Consider the following 19,002-nt stretch of genomic DNA (forward strand, 5'->3'; position numbering starts at 1 on the left):
GTGTATGGTCTTGTTTGTCTACTACAGTACAGTATGTGTATAGGCTTGTTAGTCTACTAGAGTACAGTATGTGTATGGTCTTGTTTGTCTACTACAGTACAGTATGTGTATGGGCTTGTTTGTCTACTACAGTACAGTATGTGTATGGGCTTGTTTGTCTACTACAGTACAGTATGTGTATGGGCTTGTTAGTCTACTACAGTACAGTATGTGTATGGGCTTGTTAGTCTACTACAGTACAGTATGTGTATGGGCTTGTTTGTCTACTACAGTACAGTATGTGTATGGGCTTGTTAGTCTACTACAGTACAGTATGTGTATGGGCTTGTTAGTCTACTACAGTACAGTATGTATATGGGCTTGTTAGTCTACTACAGTACAGTATGTGTATGGGCTTGTTAGTCTACTACAGTACAGTATGTGTATGGGCTTGTTTGTCTACTACAGTACAGTATGTGTATAGGCTTGTTAGTCTACTACAGTACAGTATGTGTATGGTCTTGTTTGTCTACTACAGTACAGTATGTGTATGGGCTTGTTTGTCTACTACAGTACAGTATGTGTATGGGCTTGTTTGTCTACTACAGTACAGTATGTGGTGTAGTGTTTAAACTCCTGTATGTGTACATTATGTCAATGTACATTATTTATTATTGTTTTAAAATGTATGTTACCTTAGTTTAACTAGGCAAGTCAGTTAAGAACAAATTCATACTATTATTGATGGCCTTGGAACAGTGGGCAGAACGGCAGGTTTTTAAATTTTCAGCTCAGGGAATTGATCTTTCAACCTTTCGGTTTATGCAAGTGTATGTGAGTGTAATTATTACGTGAGTGTAGTGTATATATTGGAGTGTATTGTGCATGGGTGTGTATTGTGTGTATGGGAGTGTATTATGTATGGGTGTGTGTATGGGAGTGAAGTGTGTATACTGGAGTGTATTGTGTATGGGTGTGTATTGTGTATGGGAGTGTATTGTGTGTATGGGTGTGTATGGGTGTGTATTGTGTGTATGGGTGTATATTGTGTGTATGGGAGTGTATTGTGTGTATGGGAGTGTATTGTGTGTATGGGTGTATATTGTGTGTATGTGAGTGTATTGTGTGTATGGGTGTGTATTGTGTATGGGTGTATATTGTGTGTATGGGAGTGTATTGTGTATGGGAGTGTATTGTGTGTATGGGAGTGCATTGTGTATGGGTGTATATTGTGTATATGGGAGTGTATTTTGTATGGGTGTATATTATGTGTATGGGAGTGTATTGTGTATATGGGAGTGTATTGTGTGTATGGGAGAGTTTGTGGACTGTATGTGTGTGAGTCACAGGAGGTTGGTGGCACCTTAATTGAGGTGAATGGGCTCATGGTAATGTCTGGAGCGTAATGGGGTGGCAGGGTGGCCTAGTGATTAGAGCGTTGGACTAGTAACCAGAAGGTTGCAAGTTCAAATCCCTGAGCTGACAAGGAACAAATCTGTCGTTCTGCCCCTGAACAGGCAGTTAACCCACTGTTCCTAGGCCGTCATTGAAAATAAGAATTTGTTCTTAACTGACTTGCCTCGTTAATTAAATAAAGGTAAAAAAATGAGTGGAATGGTATCAAACACATGGTTTTCATGCATTTGATGCCATTCCATTTGCTATGTTATGAGCTGTTCTGTAAGTATGTAAGCGTATGACATTAAATGTATCTGTAAGTGTATACCTGTAAGTGTTTGAGTGTGAACACCACCGGCTCAGTGAGGAACACTCTGCTGGACTCTTTATTGATGGAGGCGGCGATGACGTGGGAGTTGACCGCCAATCCCCGCTCCCCTGGTGCCGCCTCCAGCTCCATCTTCACCGTGGCGTTCTCCGTAGACAGGAAGGAGCCCAAGTTCTTATACAGAACAAACACTACCTTGACTTGGCCTGGAGGGGGAGAGAGAGATGAGAGACAGGGAGAGAGAGATGAAAGACAGGGAGAGACGGGTAGAGAGGGAAAGGGTCAGAGAGAGAGAGAAAATAAAGAGGTAAAGGAGAGGGAAGGGGGGAAGGAGAGAGTCAGAGAGAGAGGGATAGAACATAAAGAGGGGAAGGGGGGAAGGAGAGAGAGTCAGAGAGAGAGGGATAGAACATAAAGAGGGGAGGGGGGGGAAGGAGAGAGAGTCAGAGAGAGAGGGATAGAACATAAAGAGGGGAAGGGGGGAAGGAGAGAGAGATAGAACATAAAGAGGGGAAGGGGGGATGGAGAGAGAGTCAGAGAGAGAGAGAGAGAGAGAACATAAAGAGGGGAAGGGGGAAGGAGAGAGAGTCAGAGAGAGAGAGAGAGAACATAAAGAGGGGAAGGGGGAAGGAGAGGGAGTCAGAGAGAGAGAGAGAACATAAAGAGGGGAAGGGGGGGAAGGAGAGGGAGTCAGAGAGAGAGAGATAGAACATAAAGAGGGGAAGGGGGGATGGAGAGAGAGTCAGAGAGAGAGAGAGAACATAAAGAGGGGAAGGGGGAAGGAGAGGGAGTCAGAGAGAGAGAGAGAACATAAAGAGGGGAAGGGGGAAGGAGAGGGAGTCAGAGAGAAAGAGAGAACATAAAGAGGGGAAGGGGGGAAGGAGAGGGAGTCAGAGAGAGAGAGATAGAACATAAAGAGGGGAAGGGGGGATGGAGAGAGAGTCAGAGAGAGAGAGAGAACATAAAGAGGGGAAGGGGGGAAGGAGAGGGAGTCAGAGAGAGAGAGATAGAACATAAAGAGGGGAAGGGGGAAGGAGAGGGAGTCAGAGAGAGAGATAGAACATAAAGAGGGGTAGGGGGGATTGAGAGAGAGTTAGAGAGAGAGATAGAACATAGAGAGGGGAAGGGGGGATTGAGAGAGAGTTAGAGAGAGAGATAGAACATAGAGAGGGGAAGGGGGGATTGAGAGAGAGTCAGAGAGAGAGATAGAACATAAAGAGGGGAAGGAGAGGGAGTCAGAGAGAGAAATAGAACATAAAGAGGGGAAGGAGAGGGAGTCAGAGAGAGAAATAGAACATAAAGAGGGGAAGGAGAGGGAGTCAGAGAGAGAGATAGAACATAAAGAGGGGAAGGGGGGATGGAGAGGGAGTCAGAGAGAAAGATAGAACATAGAGAGGGGAAGGGGGGATGGAGAGAGAGTAAGAGAGAGAGATAGAACATAAAGAGGGGAAGGGGGGATGGAGAGAGAGTCAGAGAGAGAAATAGAACATAAAGAGGGGAAGGGGAGAAGGAGAGGGAGTCAGAGAGAGAGAGAACATAAAGAGGGGAAGGGGGGAAGGAGAGGGAGTCAGAGAGAGAGATAGAACATAAAGAGGTAAAGGAGAGGGAAGGGGGGAAGGAGAGAGAGAGAAGAATAGCGAGAGAGGACAGGGGAAGGATAGGGGGAAAGGAGGAAGGGGAGAGAGGCAGAGTGACAGAGGGAGAGAGAGAGAGAGAGAGTTAGTGAAGGTTAGAATGATGGTAAGAACCGTTTCATTTTGACTGGTGGGAAAGAGGGGAGATTTAATGTGGAGGGCAATGGAACATTCATCCCTCAAGCATTCACAGATCTCCTATTATTCCATATGAATTTTTCATGTGCGTTTGTTTCAATCATTCTAATCTGGTTCCCACTGCAGAGCCGAGCGCTGACAGAAAACAGAGAAGGGGGAGAGGGAGGAATGGGTGGAGGACTGGAGGGAGGGAGAGGAGGAATGGAGGGATGGGTGGAGGACTGGAGGGAGAGGGGGAGAGGGGGAGGAGGAGGGGGGCTTGAAGCAGGAGAAGAGATGAGAGAGGGGTATAAGATGGTGGAGAGACGGAGCAAGGGAGAGAGAGAGAGAGCGAGAGAGCGAGAGCTGAGATTGCTCTGTCAGGCTGTGGGTGATAGTCATCTACACGCCTCTCCAGCTATTCTATTAGGAGTGTTGTTAGGAAACCATCAAGGAAGAAATGGTCTCAGCACTTTTATTAATCTGATTGGCCTGTTATTATGAAACAATAACTTGGTCAACTGCATGCAGATTACTTTAGACTCGCATGAAAATGCAAATGTAAACATTGACTTAGAGATCCCTGAGCCCATAACTCAGGTCATGAAGTGAACGGGAGATCCCTGAGCCCATAACTCAGGTCATGAAGTGAACGGGAGATCCCCGAGCCCATATCTCAGGTCATGAAGTGAACGGGAGATCCAGAGCCCATAACTCAGGTCATGAAGTGAACGGGAGATCCCTGAGCCCATATCTCAGGTCATGAAGTGAACGGGAGATCCCCAAGCCCATATCTCAGGTCATGAAGTGAACGGGAGATCCAGAGCCCATAACTCAGGTCATGAAGTGAACGGGAGATCCCTGAGCCCATATCTCAGGTCATGAAGTGAACGGGAGCGCTGTAGGGTTTGACTGTGATGACCGTGATAAGGTTACTGACCATTGCGGCTGTACTGTTTGATGGTGGAGGCGGAGAGCTGGATGGTGCTGTCGCTCACGTAGTTCTGAGGAAAGGACAGGTCCTGAAGGTCCATCTCTGTGTTCAACACGTGCACCTCCAGATCTAAGATACACACACAGGCGTGTGGGAACAAATGGTTAGAGTTGTTCTGCTTTTCCAGGATATTGAGCATGCCCTGCTCTACACCTATCCACCTATTGCTACTAATTACAATTACTAATCACACACATGCATGCCCCCCACTGCTTCCATTTCCCCCTATTTCTTACCGATATTGGGGGCCCGGTCGGTGAAGCGGTTGCCGTACATGTTGTTGGCCAATAGGAAGGCTCCTTTCTCCAGGACGTCCAATAGCATGGTGGCGGTGTGGGCCTGCTCCGTAGTGTTCATGTCCTGCCACGACTCCAGAGCCTCTGTACGCAGCAGGTTGTCCACTGTCTGCACTACCGCCTGGCAACGCAGAGGGGCGCTAAGGTTCACACTACTGTATTACACTGCATTACATTACACATGCTGCTGCTGTACATTACATTACACATGCTGCTGCTGTACATTACACATGCTGCTGCTGTACATTACATTACACATGCTGCTGCTGTACATTACATTACACATGCTACTGCTGTACATTACATTACACATGCTGCTGCTGTACATTACATTACACATGCTACTGCTGTACATTACACATGCTACTGCTGTACATTACATTACACATGCTGCTGCTGTACATTACACATGCTACTGCTGTACATTACACATGCTACTGCTGTACATTACATTACATTACACATGCTACTGCTGTACATTACATTACACATGCTGCTGCTGTACATTACATTACACATGCTACTGCTGTACATTACATTACACATGCTACTGCTGTACATTACATTACACATGCTGCTGCTGTACATTACACATGCTGCTGCTGTACATTACATTACACATGCTACTGCTGTACATTACATTACACATGCTACTGCTGTACATTACATTACACATGCTACTGCTGTACATTACATTACACATGCTACTGCTGTACATTACATTACACATGCTACTGCTGTACATTACATTACACATGCTGCTGCTGTACATTACATTACACATGCTGCTGCTGTACATTACATTACACATGCTACTGCTGTACATTACATTACACATGCTACTGCTGTACATTACATTTTCTGCTGCTCTACTCTTATAGTAGACGTTTGACCTGTTATCCAATTTATAACAGAGGCCTGTATGTTTGATTCACCATGTGATTCTCTTATACTATACAGGCCTGTATGTTTGATTCACCATGTGATTCTCTTATACTATACAGGCCTGTATGTTTGATTCACCATGTGATTCTCTTATACTATACAGGCCTGTATGTTTGATTCACCATGTGATTCTCTTATACTATACAGGCCTGTATGTTTGATTCACCATGTGATTCTCTTGGACTATATAGACCTGTATTTTTGATTCATTTGTGTGATTCTCTTGCACTATATAGACCTTTATGTTTGATTCATCTTGTGGTTCTCTTGGACTATATAGACCTGTATGTTTGATTCATTGTGTGATTCTCTTGCACTATATAGACCTGTATGTTTGATTCATCTTGTGATTCTCTTGCACTATACAGGCCTGTATGTTTGATTCATCTTGTGATTCTCTTGGACTATATAGACCTGTATGTTTGATTCATTGTGTGATTCTCTTGTACTATACAGGCCTGTATGTTTGATTCATTGATTCCCCTTACCATACATCACCATACATTTCCCCATCCCCTTACCATACATTTCCCCTTCCCCTTACCCGTACCATACATTTTCCCTTCCCCTTCCCCTTACCATACATCACCATACATTTCCCCTTCCCCTTACCATACATCACCATACATTTCCCCTTCCGCTTACCATACATCACCATACATTTCCCCTTCCCCTTACCATACATCACCATACATTTCCCCTTCCCCTTACCATACATTTCCCCTTCCCCTTACCATACATTTCCCCTTCCCCTTACCATACATCACCATACATTTCCCCTTCCCCTTACCATACATTTCCCCTTCCCCTTACCATACATTTCCATTTCCCCTTACCATACATCACCATACATTTCCCCTTCCCCTTACCATACATTTCCCCTTCCCCATACCATACATCACCATACATTTCCCTTTCCCCTTACCATACATCACCATACATTTCCCCTTCCCCTTCCCATACATTTCCCCTTCCCCTTACCATACATTTCCCCTTCCCCTTACCCTTACCATACATCACCATACATTTCCCCTTCCCCTTCCCCTTACCATACATTTCCCCTTCCCCTTCCCCTTACCATACATCACCATACATTTCCCCTTACCCTTACCATACATCACCATACATTTCCCATTCCCCTTCCCATACATTTCCCCTTCCCCTTCCCATACATTTTCCCTTCCCCTTACCATACATTTCCCCTTCCCCTTCCCATACATTTCCCCTTACCCTTACCATACATTCCCCCTTCCCCTTACCATACATTTCCCCTTACCCTTACCATACATTCCCCCTTCCCCTTACCATACATTTCCCCTTCCCCTTACCATACATCACCATACATTTCCCCTTACCCTTACCATACATTTCCCCTTCCCCTTCCCATACATTTCCCCTTACCCTTACCATACATTTCCCCTTCCCCTTACCATACATTTCCCCTTCCCCTTACCATACATTTCCCCTTCCCCTTACCATACATTTCCCCTTCCCCTTCCCCTTCCCATACATTTCCCCTTCCCCTTCCCATACATTTCCCCTTCCCCTTCCCATACATTTCCCCTTACCCTTACCATACAATTCCCCTTCCCCTTACCATACATTTCCCCTTCCCCTTACCATACATTTCCCCTTCCCCTTCCCCTTACCATACATTTCCCCTTCCCCTTCCCATACATTTCCCCTTACCCTTCCATACATTCCCCCTTCCCCTTACCATACATTCCCCCTTCCCCTTCCCATACATTTCCCCTTCCCATACATTTCCCCTTCCCCTTACCATACATCACCATACATTTCCCCTTCCCCTTACCATACATCACCATACATTTCCCCTTCCCCTTACCATACATCACCATACATTTCCCCTTCCCCTTACCATACATCACCATACATTTCCCCTTACCCTACATCACCATACATTTCCCCTTCCCCTTCCCATACATTTCCCCTTACCCTTACCATACATTTCCCCTTCCCATTACCATACATTTCCCCTTCCCCTTACCATACATCACCATACATTTCCCCTTACCCTTACCATACATTTCCCCTTCCCCTTCCCATACATTTCCCTTACCCTTACCATACATTTCCCCTTCCCCTTACCATACATTTCCCCTTCCCCTTACCATACATTTCCCCTTCCCCTTCCCCTTACCATACATTTCCCCTTCCCCTTACCATACATTTCCCCTTCCCCTTACCATACATTTCCCCTTCCCCTTACCCTTACCATACATTTCCCCTTTCCCTTACCATACATTTCCCCTTCCCCTTACCCTTACCATACATTTCCCCTTCCCCTTCCCCTTCCCCTTCCCATACATTTCCCCTTCCCCTTCCCATACATTTCCCCTTACCCTTACCATACATTCCCCCTTCCCCTTACCATACATTCCCCCTTCCCCTTCCCATACATTTCCCCTTCCCATACATTTCCCCTTCCCCTTACCATACATCACCATACATTTCCCCTTCCCCTTACCATACATCACCATACATTTCCCCTTCCCCTTACCATACATCACCATACATTTCCCCTTCCCCTTACCATACATCACCATACATTTCCCCTTCCCCTTACCATACATCACCATACATTTCCCCTTCCCCTTACCATACATTACCATACATTTCCCCTTACACTAAATCTATTAAAACCATTCTAATTATTTATATTGACCATATACTCTATTACATGTGTGTTGCTTCATAAGTTACAGTACAACCAATGCTAAACAAGGGCACACTAGTGACACACTACAACACAGCAGACTTTGCAAACATCGTACACCCCTGCAGATGTGTATGTATTTGTCCCACAACAGACAGGTTAAGGAACACATATGCTGCAGGATGACAGAAATCATTCATATGTAGAGATACATCATACATGCTATGATATCACACACAGGATCATTTCATACTATCAAATGACCCCTTACACATAGCCAGAGATATCATACTGTACTGAACAGTACACAGCCAAGTCTCATATAGCAACGTATATCACTATAGTAACATTACAGTGAAACCTAGCTGAGTTATGTCACAGAAACATTATTACTGCTTCTATTACTCCGCCCCACATTTCAGAGAGATACTATGAACATGAGGAAAAACTACAAAGAAACCAGCAGCCTGAGGAAATATTACAGACACATTTCAGGCATCCAGAGAGATATCAGCCATACAGCGCACACATACACACACACACACACACACACACAGACACACACACACACGATCGCAACATGCAGACACATCCACAGAGAGATATCAGCCATACAGCACGCGCACACACACACACACACACTCACGCTCGCAGCATGCAGACACATGCACACGCACACACACAGCATGCTTACACACACACTCACGCTCGCAGAATGCAGACACATGCACACGCACACACACAGCATGCTTACACACACACACACGCTCGCAGCATGCAGACACATGCACACGTACACGCATACACACAGCATGCTTACACACACACACCCTCACGCTCGCAGCATGCAGACACATGCACACGCACACACACAGCATGCTTACACACACACACGCTCGCAGCATACAGACACATGCATACGTACACGCACACACACAGCATGCTTACACACACACACGCTCGCAGCATGCAGACACATGCACACGGACACGCACACACACAGCATGCTTACACACACACACACTCACGCTCGCAGCATGCAGACACATGCACACGCACACACACAGCATGCTTACACACACACACGCTCGCAGCATGCAGACACATGCACACGTATACGCACACACACAGCATGCTTACACACACACACACGCTAGCAGCATACAGACACATGCATACGTACACGCACACACACAGCATGCTTACACACACACACACACGCTCGCAGCATGCAGACACATGCACACGTACACGCACAGCATGCTTACACACACACACACACGCTCGCAGCATGCAGACACATGCACACGTACACGCACACACACAGCATGCTTACACACACACGCTCGCAGCATGCAGACAGATGCACACGTACACGTGCACACGCAGCATGCTTACACACACACGCATACGTACATACACACATACACCGCTGCACCGCGCTCCACCTGCAACTAGAATGATGAAATCCTATACAGTACACACATACGTCTACTACAGGCTAGGGGTTATCTTTCCCACATTATTCTCAGTAGTCAGTACACTGGTAGGCTAGAAGATATTGTCCATTTAAAGTGTGGGGATTAAAGGGGAAGGTTACCTGGATGTAAGCCCGACAGGTCCTCTCTCTCTTCTGGAGCTGAGAGGAGGGAGGACAATAGTGTTACAGTACACGTCTATAGGGTACTGTAACACCAAAACAATGACAAACTGCAAGTCTAGAGGGATGTTACACACTATGGGTCTGTTAGCGTGCATTTTTAAACACCCAGTTCAGTTTGTCTGTGAGTGTGTGTGAATATGTCTATGTGTGAGTGTGTGTGTTTGTACAACTTTGTGTGTGTGTGTACATCTATGTCTGTGTGTGTGGTGTGTGTTTGCACGTGTGTGTCTTCTACCTTGTTGTAGTTGCGTGCAGCTGACTCCTTGTTGCCGGGCCGCAGGGCCTGAAGCTGGGCATCCAGTATGTCCAGCAGCTGTTCCATCAGACGCACTGACGAGCTGACATCACCAGCGTGGATCCGCCCCCGTGTGTGGTTCACCAACTCCCCAGCTATGTTGGCAGCATTCTCACCACTCTTTATCTACACAGAGACACACATTTCCACCACTGGGTACTACACAGAGGAGTGTGTGTTGAGGGTTGCTGATGGTTGAGAGTGGTAAGTTGAGGGTGCGAAGTAGACTCACGTTTTTTTTATAAAAATACACTTTAAATATACTCAATAAAATAGTTGTAAGTCAATTATCTTTAAATATACTTTAAATATACTCAATAAAAATAGTATTTCCATTATCTTGACATTAATGGTCTTCCATAGGGTGAAAGATTAACTATAGAAAGTGGAGGATGGAGAGTGGATGCATTTGAATATGGGTCTAGTTGAAATGAGTCATTCTAATGAGTGAAAACCTTAGTGATATGGTGGTGATGGGTTTTAATCAGGTGAGCCTTGGAGACATGCTAATGGCAGTGTGCATATGGACACAGACACCCAGGGCCAGAGGCAGGGCCAGAGGCCCCCAACAGAGGGACTAGTAGAGGTGGAGGTCTTACCTTCTGGGCTACCTGGTTGACCCAGGGAGAGGTGCAGTTACTGAGGTCAGGGCCCCGAGGGTTCCACATGACCGGAGCCGCCAAGCACTGGAACGAGGCGATGCCTGGGAGGGCCAGGGAGGAAGGGAGAAAGGGATGGAGGGAGGAAGAGAGGGATGGAGAGATAATAAGCATTAGGTATTTTAGGGCAATTATAGAGAAATGGATTTTAAAGAGAAAAGGAACAGGGCAAAGAGTACGACAGATAAAAAAAGAGTAAATGAAATGAACTTTAAATATGCAATACTTTGAGTGGTTCGGCGGAGGAGAGAAAAGAGAGGGAGGAGGGAGTGTGTGAGAGAAAAGAGAGGGAGGAGGGAGTGTGTGAGAGAAAAGAGAGGGAGGAGGGAGTGTGTGAGAGAAAAGAGAGGGAGGAGGGAGTGTGTGAGAGAAAAGAGAGGGAGGAGGGAGTGTGTGAGAGAAAATGGGGCAGAAGTGGAAAGGTTAAATAATGGAGTGTAGGACAGAAAGAGAAAGAACGAGAAGGGAGGGGTAGGCTTTCAAATGAGTTGGCTATAAGAACATGGCTTTAAAGGAACACAAATTCACACAAACGTGCGCTACACTCACACACACAGCCCCCCCCCCCCCACGCACACATACCGCTCCACTCACACACGCACACACAAGACGGCGCCATCAGGCATCGTCTCTCATCTGCAAGAATAACACCTCAAGGGAGGGACCTCCCGCCACCCCTCGTTTTCAGCTAAGTTTTCTGTTTAGTTAGAAGAGTTCAGAGAGAGGACAACACACTGGGATCAACCAAGGAAGGGTCTTTCCACTGCCGCTACACAAACAGCTCCATACAGGGAACAACAGAAGAGAAGGAGAGAGGGAGAAGAGAGGGAGAGAGGGAGACAGAAGAAGGGAGAAGAGAGAGGGTGAGAGGGGAGAAGAGAGAGAGAGGTGGGAAGAGAGAGGGAGAGAGGGAGACAGAAGAAGGGAGAAGAGAGAGGGAGAGAGGGAGACAGAAGAAGGGAGAAGAGAGAGGGAGACAGAAGAAGGGGAGAAGAGAGAGGGAGACAGATGAAGGTAAAAGACAGAGAACACAGCAGTGGAGGAATCAGAGCAGAAGTACCCCCCCCCCTCCGCTCCCTGCTCTCCTCCATCTAGCGCAGGTTGGGTTTGAAATCTCTGCCAAGACATGGCAATTAAGCCAGCTGCTAATTTAGCATTACTGTTGTTGTCAGAGATGAGAAAGAGAGAGAGAGAGAGAGAGAGAGAGAGAGAGAGAGAGAGAGAGAGAGAGAGAGAGAGAGAGATAGAAAGATCGAGAGAGAGAGATAGATAGAAAGATTGAGAGAGAGAGAGAGAGAGAGAAAGAACACAGAAAAGCAAGAAGAGATGGAGGGGGGAGTGGTGGTAGAAGATATTCTATTCTTTTCTGGAACTCGAGAGGGCTATTTGATGCTTGCATGTTTGGAGTTATAGAAGCTAGCATGAAGGGAGGTGTATCCTGTTTTGTTCAGTCTTTCATTTCATTATTCCACACTTTCACTTGGCTATCCCTGTTTCGCTGTGAGACGACTCTTTCATTTGAAGAGGAGAGAAGGACGGGCTTTCATGTAGAGGGAATCCTCTGGGACCCAGCCTGCTGCTGAGACTAACAGTGGGACAGGAGAGGAGAGGGGGAGACAACACAGCCAGCCAGGGGAAAAACAAGAGCTGCAGCACAAACACACTGGAAAACACACACACACACACACACACACACACACACACACACACACACACACACACACACACACACACACACACACACACACACACACACACACACACACACACACACACACACACACACACACACACACAGACTGAAACAGAGACACACTGGGAAACACACACGTGCACGCACACACACAGAAATACACACAAATGAAGAAGAAAACACACACGTGTACTTGAGCGCCTACAAAAACTAACAAAAACCACAGATACACATGCACGCACAACCACACACCCCAACTCAAATAAAAACACACCCTTACATACAGGAAACACGGTAGTAGTCAATCCCCACCTAGTGATCCTTTAGGACAGGGACGGTCCACAGTCTCTCCTCTCTGGGTGGAGGGCCACTGCACCCCTCTGGCCACTCTGGACTCACACACCTGGGGCTCCGGGCCCTGGACGGGTGGGCGGGGAGGCCGCCTGGTGACTGGTACGGTGGCTGTGATTGGCCGCAGGTCAGGGCCCTTGTTGATAGCACCAATGGGGTGAGAGGTGGGGGCCAGGGGGCGGGTGGTAGCAGGGCTAGAACTGGAGGTGAAAGGTCGGGCTGGAGTGGTGCTGGTCACCTGAGTGGTCGTCAGAGGGCCTGAAGAGAGAGAGACAGGGGGGGGGGGGGTGATTTAGTTTAGTTTTAAAACACATAATAAAGCACATGTATAAATAAAATCACTGAGGATGACAAAATAAAGTCAAAGATATAAATAGGGAAAGTGAGAGACAAAAAGGGAAATAAAAGAAAAGAGATGGAATGAAAGTGGTGAGAGGGGAAGAGAGAAAGACCAAGACAAAACCAGAGCATGAATAAAAGAGAGAAAGACACGTAAATGTTACATCTCTCAGAAGTTGAGTTCAAAAGTTCTCCGGATAATAATTACGGCACAAACTACTTTAATATATCTATATATTACTCTTTCAGTGTTCCTATCACTACCCCTGGAGGGGAGGGGGGGGGGGGAGCGTGCACGGCAAACTACTTTAATATATCTATATATTACTCTTTCAGTGTTCCTATCACTACCCCTGGAGAGGGGGGGGGGGGGGAGCGTGCACGGCAAACTACTTTAATATATCTATATATTACTCTTTCAGTGTTCCTATCACTACCCCTGGAGAGGGGAGGGGGGGGGGGGGGAGCGTGCACAGCAAACTACTTTAATATATCTATATATTACTCTTTCAGTGTTCCTATCACTACCCCTGGAGAGGGGGGGGGGGGGGAGCGTGCCCTGCAAACTACTTTAATATATCTATATATTACTCTTTCAGTGTTCCTATCACTACCCCTGGAGAGGGGAGGGGGGGGGGGAGCGTGCACAGCAAACTACTTTAATATATCTATATATTACTCTTTCAGTGTTCCTATCACTACCCCTGGAGAGGGGGGGGGGGGAGCGTGCCCTGCAAACTACTTTAATATATCTATATATTACTCTTTCAGTGTTCCTATCACTACCCCTGGAGGAGGGGGGGGGGGGGGGGGGGGAGCATGCCCTGCAAACTACTTTAATATATCTATATATTACTCTTTCTGTGTTCCTATCACTACCCCTGGAGAGGGGGGGGGGGGGGGGGGGCGTGCACAGCAAACTACTTTAATATATCTATATATTACTCTTTCAGTGTTCCTATCACTACCCCTGGAGAGGGGGGGGGGGAGCGTGCCCTGCAAACTACTTTAATATATCTATATATTACTCTTTCAGTGTTCCTATCACTACCCCTGGAGGGGGGGGGGGGAGCATGCCCTGCAAACTACTTTAATATATCTATATATTACTCTTTCAGTGTTCCTATCACTACCCCTGGAGAGGGGGGGGGGGAGCGTGCACGGCAAGAAAGGAAGAAGAAAGGAGGATGTCAATTATTGATCAAATGTATATGACAGATGTCACTACCGACATTAACAACCAACTGTAATGCATCCATAGAAGTAACACATCCCAACTACAAAATCTCAACTGATCAAACACTCGGTCTCCTCTAACAACACTGGGACAAGACTGTCTGTCTGCCTCTGTCTCTCTCTCTCTCCCTCTCTCAGGGCCAAATACTAACTCCAGATAGGCCTGCATCGCTAAAATATTCACCCAATACACAATGGATAATTCATCTGAAGAGGCAAGGTACGTACAAGAGGGCGAACAGGTGGTGATTTGCATTTGTGCAAATATCCCACTACAACTGACATCAATGGACAAATTCTACCAGAAAAAAAGGTCCACTGTACACACACATCTCAGGACTCTGCGTTGACTCACCAGTGGTGGGGTCCGGTGGTCCGAACTCCAGCGGGTATCTCAGAACATTATAGTTGTTCCAGATGTAGAGCTGGTTGTCTCTGGGGTTATAGTCCACAGAGGAGACGTACTGGTAGGGGTTAGGGAAGGGGATATGGACGGGCTCCTCCCGGGCACGGTTTGTGTTGTAGGCGTAAAGGATCAGATCCCCACCGGCCTCGCTGTCGTCGTCCTGATAGACACTGCGCACAGCGTAGAGCACGCCGCACGCCATGAAGGCGTTGGACGCCAGCCTCTTATCGAAGCTGGTCTCCCAGGTGCCCTCGAAGCGCAGGGTGTACGGGTTCACCTGGGAGGAGGGGGGGGTGATGGTAACCATAAATATATCTCAAACTACAGAATATCACCCATTCTTAAATGCTCAATCCTAGTGTTACGGTGATATACACAAGAAAGTGTATTTATGAAATAAATAAAAAGGCCTATTTTAGTTGAGCTTAGAAATGTCCAGTCCAACTCCATCCCCCTGTTATACCCCTCTATTCCCTCCATCCCCCTGTGATACCCCTCTATTCCCTCCATCCCCCTGTTATACCCCTCTATTCCCTCCATCCCCCTGTTATACCCCTCTATTCCCTCCATCCCCCTGTTATACCCCTATATTCCCTCCATCCCCCTGTGATACCCCTCTATTCCCTCCATCCCCCTGTTATACCCCTCTATTCCCTCCATCCCCCTGTTATACCCCTATATTCCCTCCATCCCCCTGTTATACCCCTCTATTCCCTCCATCACCCTGTTATACTCCTCTCTCTTCTATTCCCTCCATCACCCTGTTATACTCCTCTCTCTTCTATTCCCTCCATCCCCCTGTTATACCCCTCTCTCTTCTATTCCCTCCATCACCCTGTTATACCCCTCTCTCTTCTATTCCCTCCATCACCCTGTTATACTCCTCTCTCTTCTATTCCCTCCATCACCCTGTTATACTCCTCTCTCTTCTATTCCCTCCATCACCCTGTTATACCCCTCTCTCTTCTATTCCCTCCATCCCCCTGTTATACTCCTCTCTCTTCTATTCCCTCCATCACCCTGTTATACTCCTCTCTCTTCTATTCCTCCATCACCCTGTTATACTCCTCTCTCTTCTATTCCCTCCATCCCCTGTTATACTCCTCTCTCTTCTATTCCTCCATCACCCTGTTATACTCCTCTCTCTTCTATTCCCTCATTCACCCTGTTATACTCCTCTCTATTCTATTCCCTCCATCACCCTGTTATACTCCTCTCTCTTCTATTCCCTCCATCACCCTGTTATACTCCTCTCTCTTCTATTCCCTCATTCACCCTGTTATACTCCTCTCTCTTCTATTCCCTCATTCACCCTGTTATACTCCTCTCTCTTCTATTCCCTCATTCACCCTGTTATACTCCTCTCTCTTCTATTCCCTCCATCACCCTGTTATACACCTCTCTCTTCTATTCCCTCATTCACCCTGTTATACTCCTCTCTCTTCTATTCCCTCCATCACCCTGTTATACTCCTCTCTCTTCTATTCCCTCCATCACCCTGTTATACTGCTCTCTCTTCTATTCCCTCCATCACCCTGTTATACTCCTCTCTCTTCTATTCCCTCCATCACCCTGTTATACCCCTCTCTCTTCTATTCCCTCCATCCCCCTGTTATACTCCTCTCTCTTCTATTCCCTCCATCACCCTGTTATACTCCTCTCTCTTCTATTCCCTCCATCACCCTGTTATACCCCTCTCTCTTCTATTCCCTCCATCCCCCTGTTATACTCCTCTCTCTTCTATTCCCTCCATCACCCTGTTATACTCCTCTCTATTCTATTCCCTCCATCCCCGTTATACTCCTCTCTCTTCTATTCCCTCCATCACCCTGTTATACTCCTCTCTCTTCTATTCCCTCCATCACCCTGTTATACTCCTCTCTCTTCTATTCCCTCCATCACCCTGTTATACTCCTCTCTCTTCTATTCCCTCCATCCCCCTGTTATACCCCTCTCTCTTCTATTCCCTCCATCACCCTGTTATACCCCTCTCTCTTCTATTCCCTCCATCCCCCTGTTATACTCCTCTCTCTTCTATTCCCTCCATCACCCTGTTATACTCCTCTCTCTTCTATTCCCTCCATCACCCTGTTATACCCCTCTCTCTTCTATTCCCTCCATCCCCCTGTTATACTCCTCTCTCTTCTATTCCCTCCATCACCCTGTTATACTCCTCTCTATTCTATTCCCTCCATCATCCTGTTATTCTCCTCTCTATTCTATTCCCTCCATCACCCTGTTATACTCCTCTCTGTTCTATTCCCTCATTCACCCTGTTATACTCCTCTCTCTTCTATTCCCTCCATCACCCTGTTATACTCCTCTCTATTCTATTCCCTCATTCACCCTGTTATACTCCTCTCTCTTCTATTCCCTCCATCCCCCTGTTATACTCCTCTCTCTTCTATTCCCTCCATCATCCTGTTATACTCCTCTCTCTTCTATTCCCTCCATCCCCCTGTTATACTCCTCTCTCTTCTATTCCCTCCATCACCGTTATACTCCTCTCTCTTCTATTCCCTCCATCACCCTGTTATACTCCTCTCTCTTCTATTCCCTCATTCACCCTGTTATACTCCTCTCTATTCTATTCCCTCCATCATCCTGTTATACTCCTCTCTATTCTATTCCCTCATTCACCCTGTTATACTCCTCTCTATTCTATTCCCTCATTCACCCTGTTATACTCCTCTCTATTCTATTCCCTCATTCACCCTGTTATACTCCTCTCTCTTCTATTCCCTCCATCACCCTGTTATACTCCTCTCTCTTCTATTCCCTCCATCACCCTCTTATACTCCTCTCTATTCTATTCCCTCATTCACCCTGTTATACTCCTCTCTCTTCTATTCCCTCCATCCCCCTGTTATACTCCTCTCTCTTCTATTCCCTCCATCACCCTGTTATACTCCTCTCTCTTCTATTCCCTCCATCCCCCTGTTATACTCCTCTCTCTTCTATTCCCTCCATCACCGTTATACTCCTCTCTCTTCTATTCCCTCCATCACCCTGTTATACTCCTCTCTCTTATATTCCCTCATTCACCCTGTTATACTCCTCTCTATTCTATTCCCTCCATCATCCTGTTATACTCCTCTCTATTCTATTCCCTCATTCACCCTGTTATACTTCTCTCTATTCTATTCCCTCATTCACCCTGTTATACTCCTCTCTATTCTATTCCCTCATTCACCCTGTTATACTCCTCTCTATTCTATTCCCTCCATCATGCTGTTATACTCCTCTCTATTCTATTCCCTCATTCACCCTGTTATACTCCTCTCTATTCTATTCCCTCATTCACCCTGTTATTCTCCTCTCTATTCTATTCCCTCCATCATCCTGTTACACTCCTCTCTATTCTATTCCCTCCATCACCCTGTTATACTCCTCTCTATTCTATTCCCTCATTCACCCTGTTATACTCCTCTCTATTCTATTCCCTCATTCACCCTGTTATACTCCTCTCTCTTCTATTCCCTCCATCACCCTCTTATACTCCTCTCTATTCTATTCCCTCATTCACCCTGTTATACTCCTCTCTCTTCTATTCCCTCCATCCCCCTGTTATACTCCTCTCTCTTCTATTCCCTCCATCACCCTGTTATACTCCTCTCTCTTCTATTCCCTCCATCCCCCTGTTATACTCCTCTCTCTTCTATTCCCTCCATCACCGTTATACTCCTCTCTCTTCTATTCCCTCCATCACCCTGTTATACTCCTCTCTCTTCTATTCCCTCATTCACCCTGTTATACTCCTCTCTCTTCTATTCCCTCCATCACCCTGTTATTCTCCTCTCTCTTCTATTCCCTCATTCACCCTGTTATACTCCTCTCTATTCTATTCCCTCCATCATCCTGTTATACTCCTCTCTATTCTATTCCCTCATTCACCCTGTTATACTCCTCTCTATTCTATTCCCTCATTCACCCTGTTATACTCCTCTCTATTCTATTCCCTCCATCATCCTGTTATACTCCTCTCTCTTCTA

The 19,002-nt window shown here is 46.4% G+C and overlaps 1 protein-coding gene across 2 annotated transcripts in view; it reads right to left on the reverse strand.

Moving 5' to 3' along the window:
* Window positions 1–19,002, reverse strand: part of LOC109880119 (adhesion G protein-coupled receptor L1-like) — an 85,179-nt gene that overhangs the window by 30,437 nt on the left and 35,740 nt on the right. For both annotated transcript variants that reach the window (XM_031834886.1, XM_031834885.1), the window contains 8 exons: window positions 14,960–15,287; window positions 12,991–13,287; window positions 10,926–11,029; window positions 10,267–10,452; window positions 9,969–10,007; window positions 4,687–4,867; window positions 4,397–4,519; window positions 1,706–1,911 (listed from right to left, as the gene is read on the reverse strand). In XM_031834886.1, the coding sequence (XP_031690746.1) occupies window positions 1,706–1,911; window positions 4,397–4,519; window positions 4,687–4,867; window positions 9,969–10,007; window positions 10,267–10,452; window positions 10,926–11,029; window positions 12,991–13,287; window positions 14,960–15,287 (1,464 nt within the window). The remainder of the gene's footprint in view (window positions 1–1,705; window positions 1,912–4,396; window positions 4,520–4,686; window positions 4,868–9,968; window positions 10,008–10,266; window positions 10,453–10,925; window positions 11,030–12,990; window positions 13,288–14,959; window positions 15,288–19,002) is intronic.

Source organism: Oncorhynchus kisutch, linkage group LG10 (genome assembly GCF_002021735.2).
Source record: "Oncorhynchus kisutch isolate 150728-3 linkage group LG10, Okis_V2, whole genome shotgun sequence".
NCBI classification, from domain to species: Eukaryota; Metazoa; Chordata; class Actinopteri; order Salmoniformes; family Salmonidae; genus Oncorhynchus; species Oncorhynchus kisutch.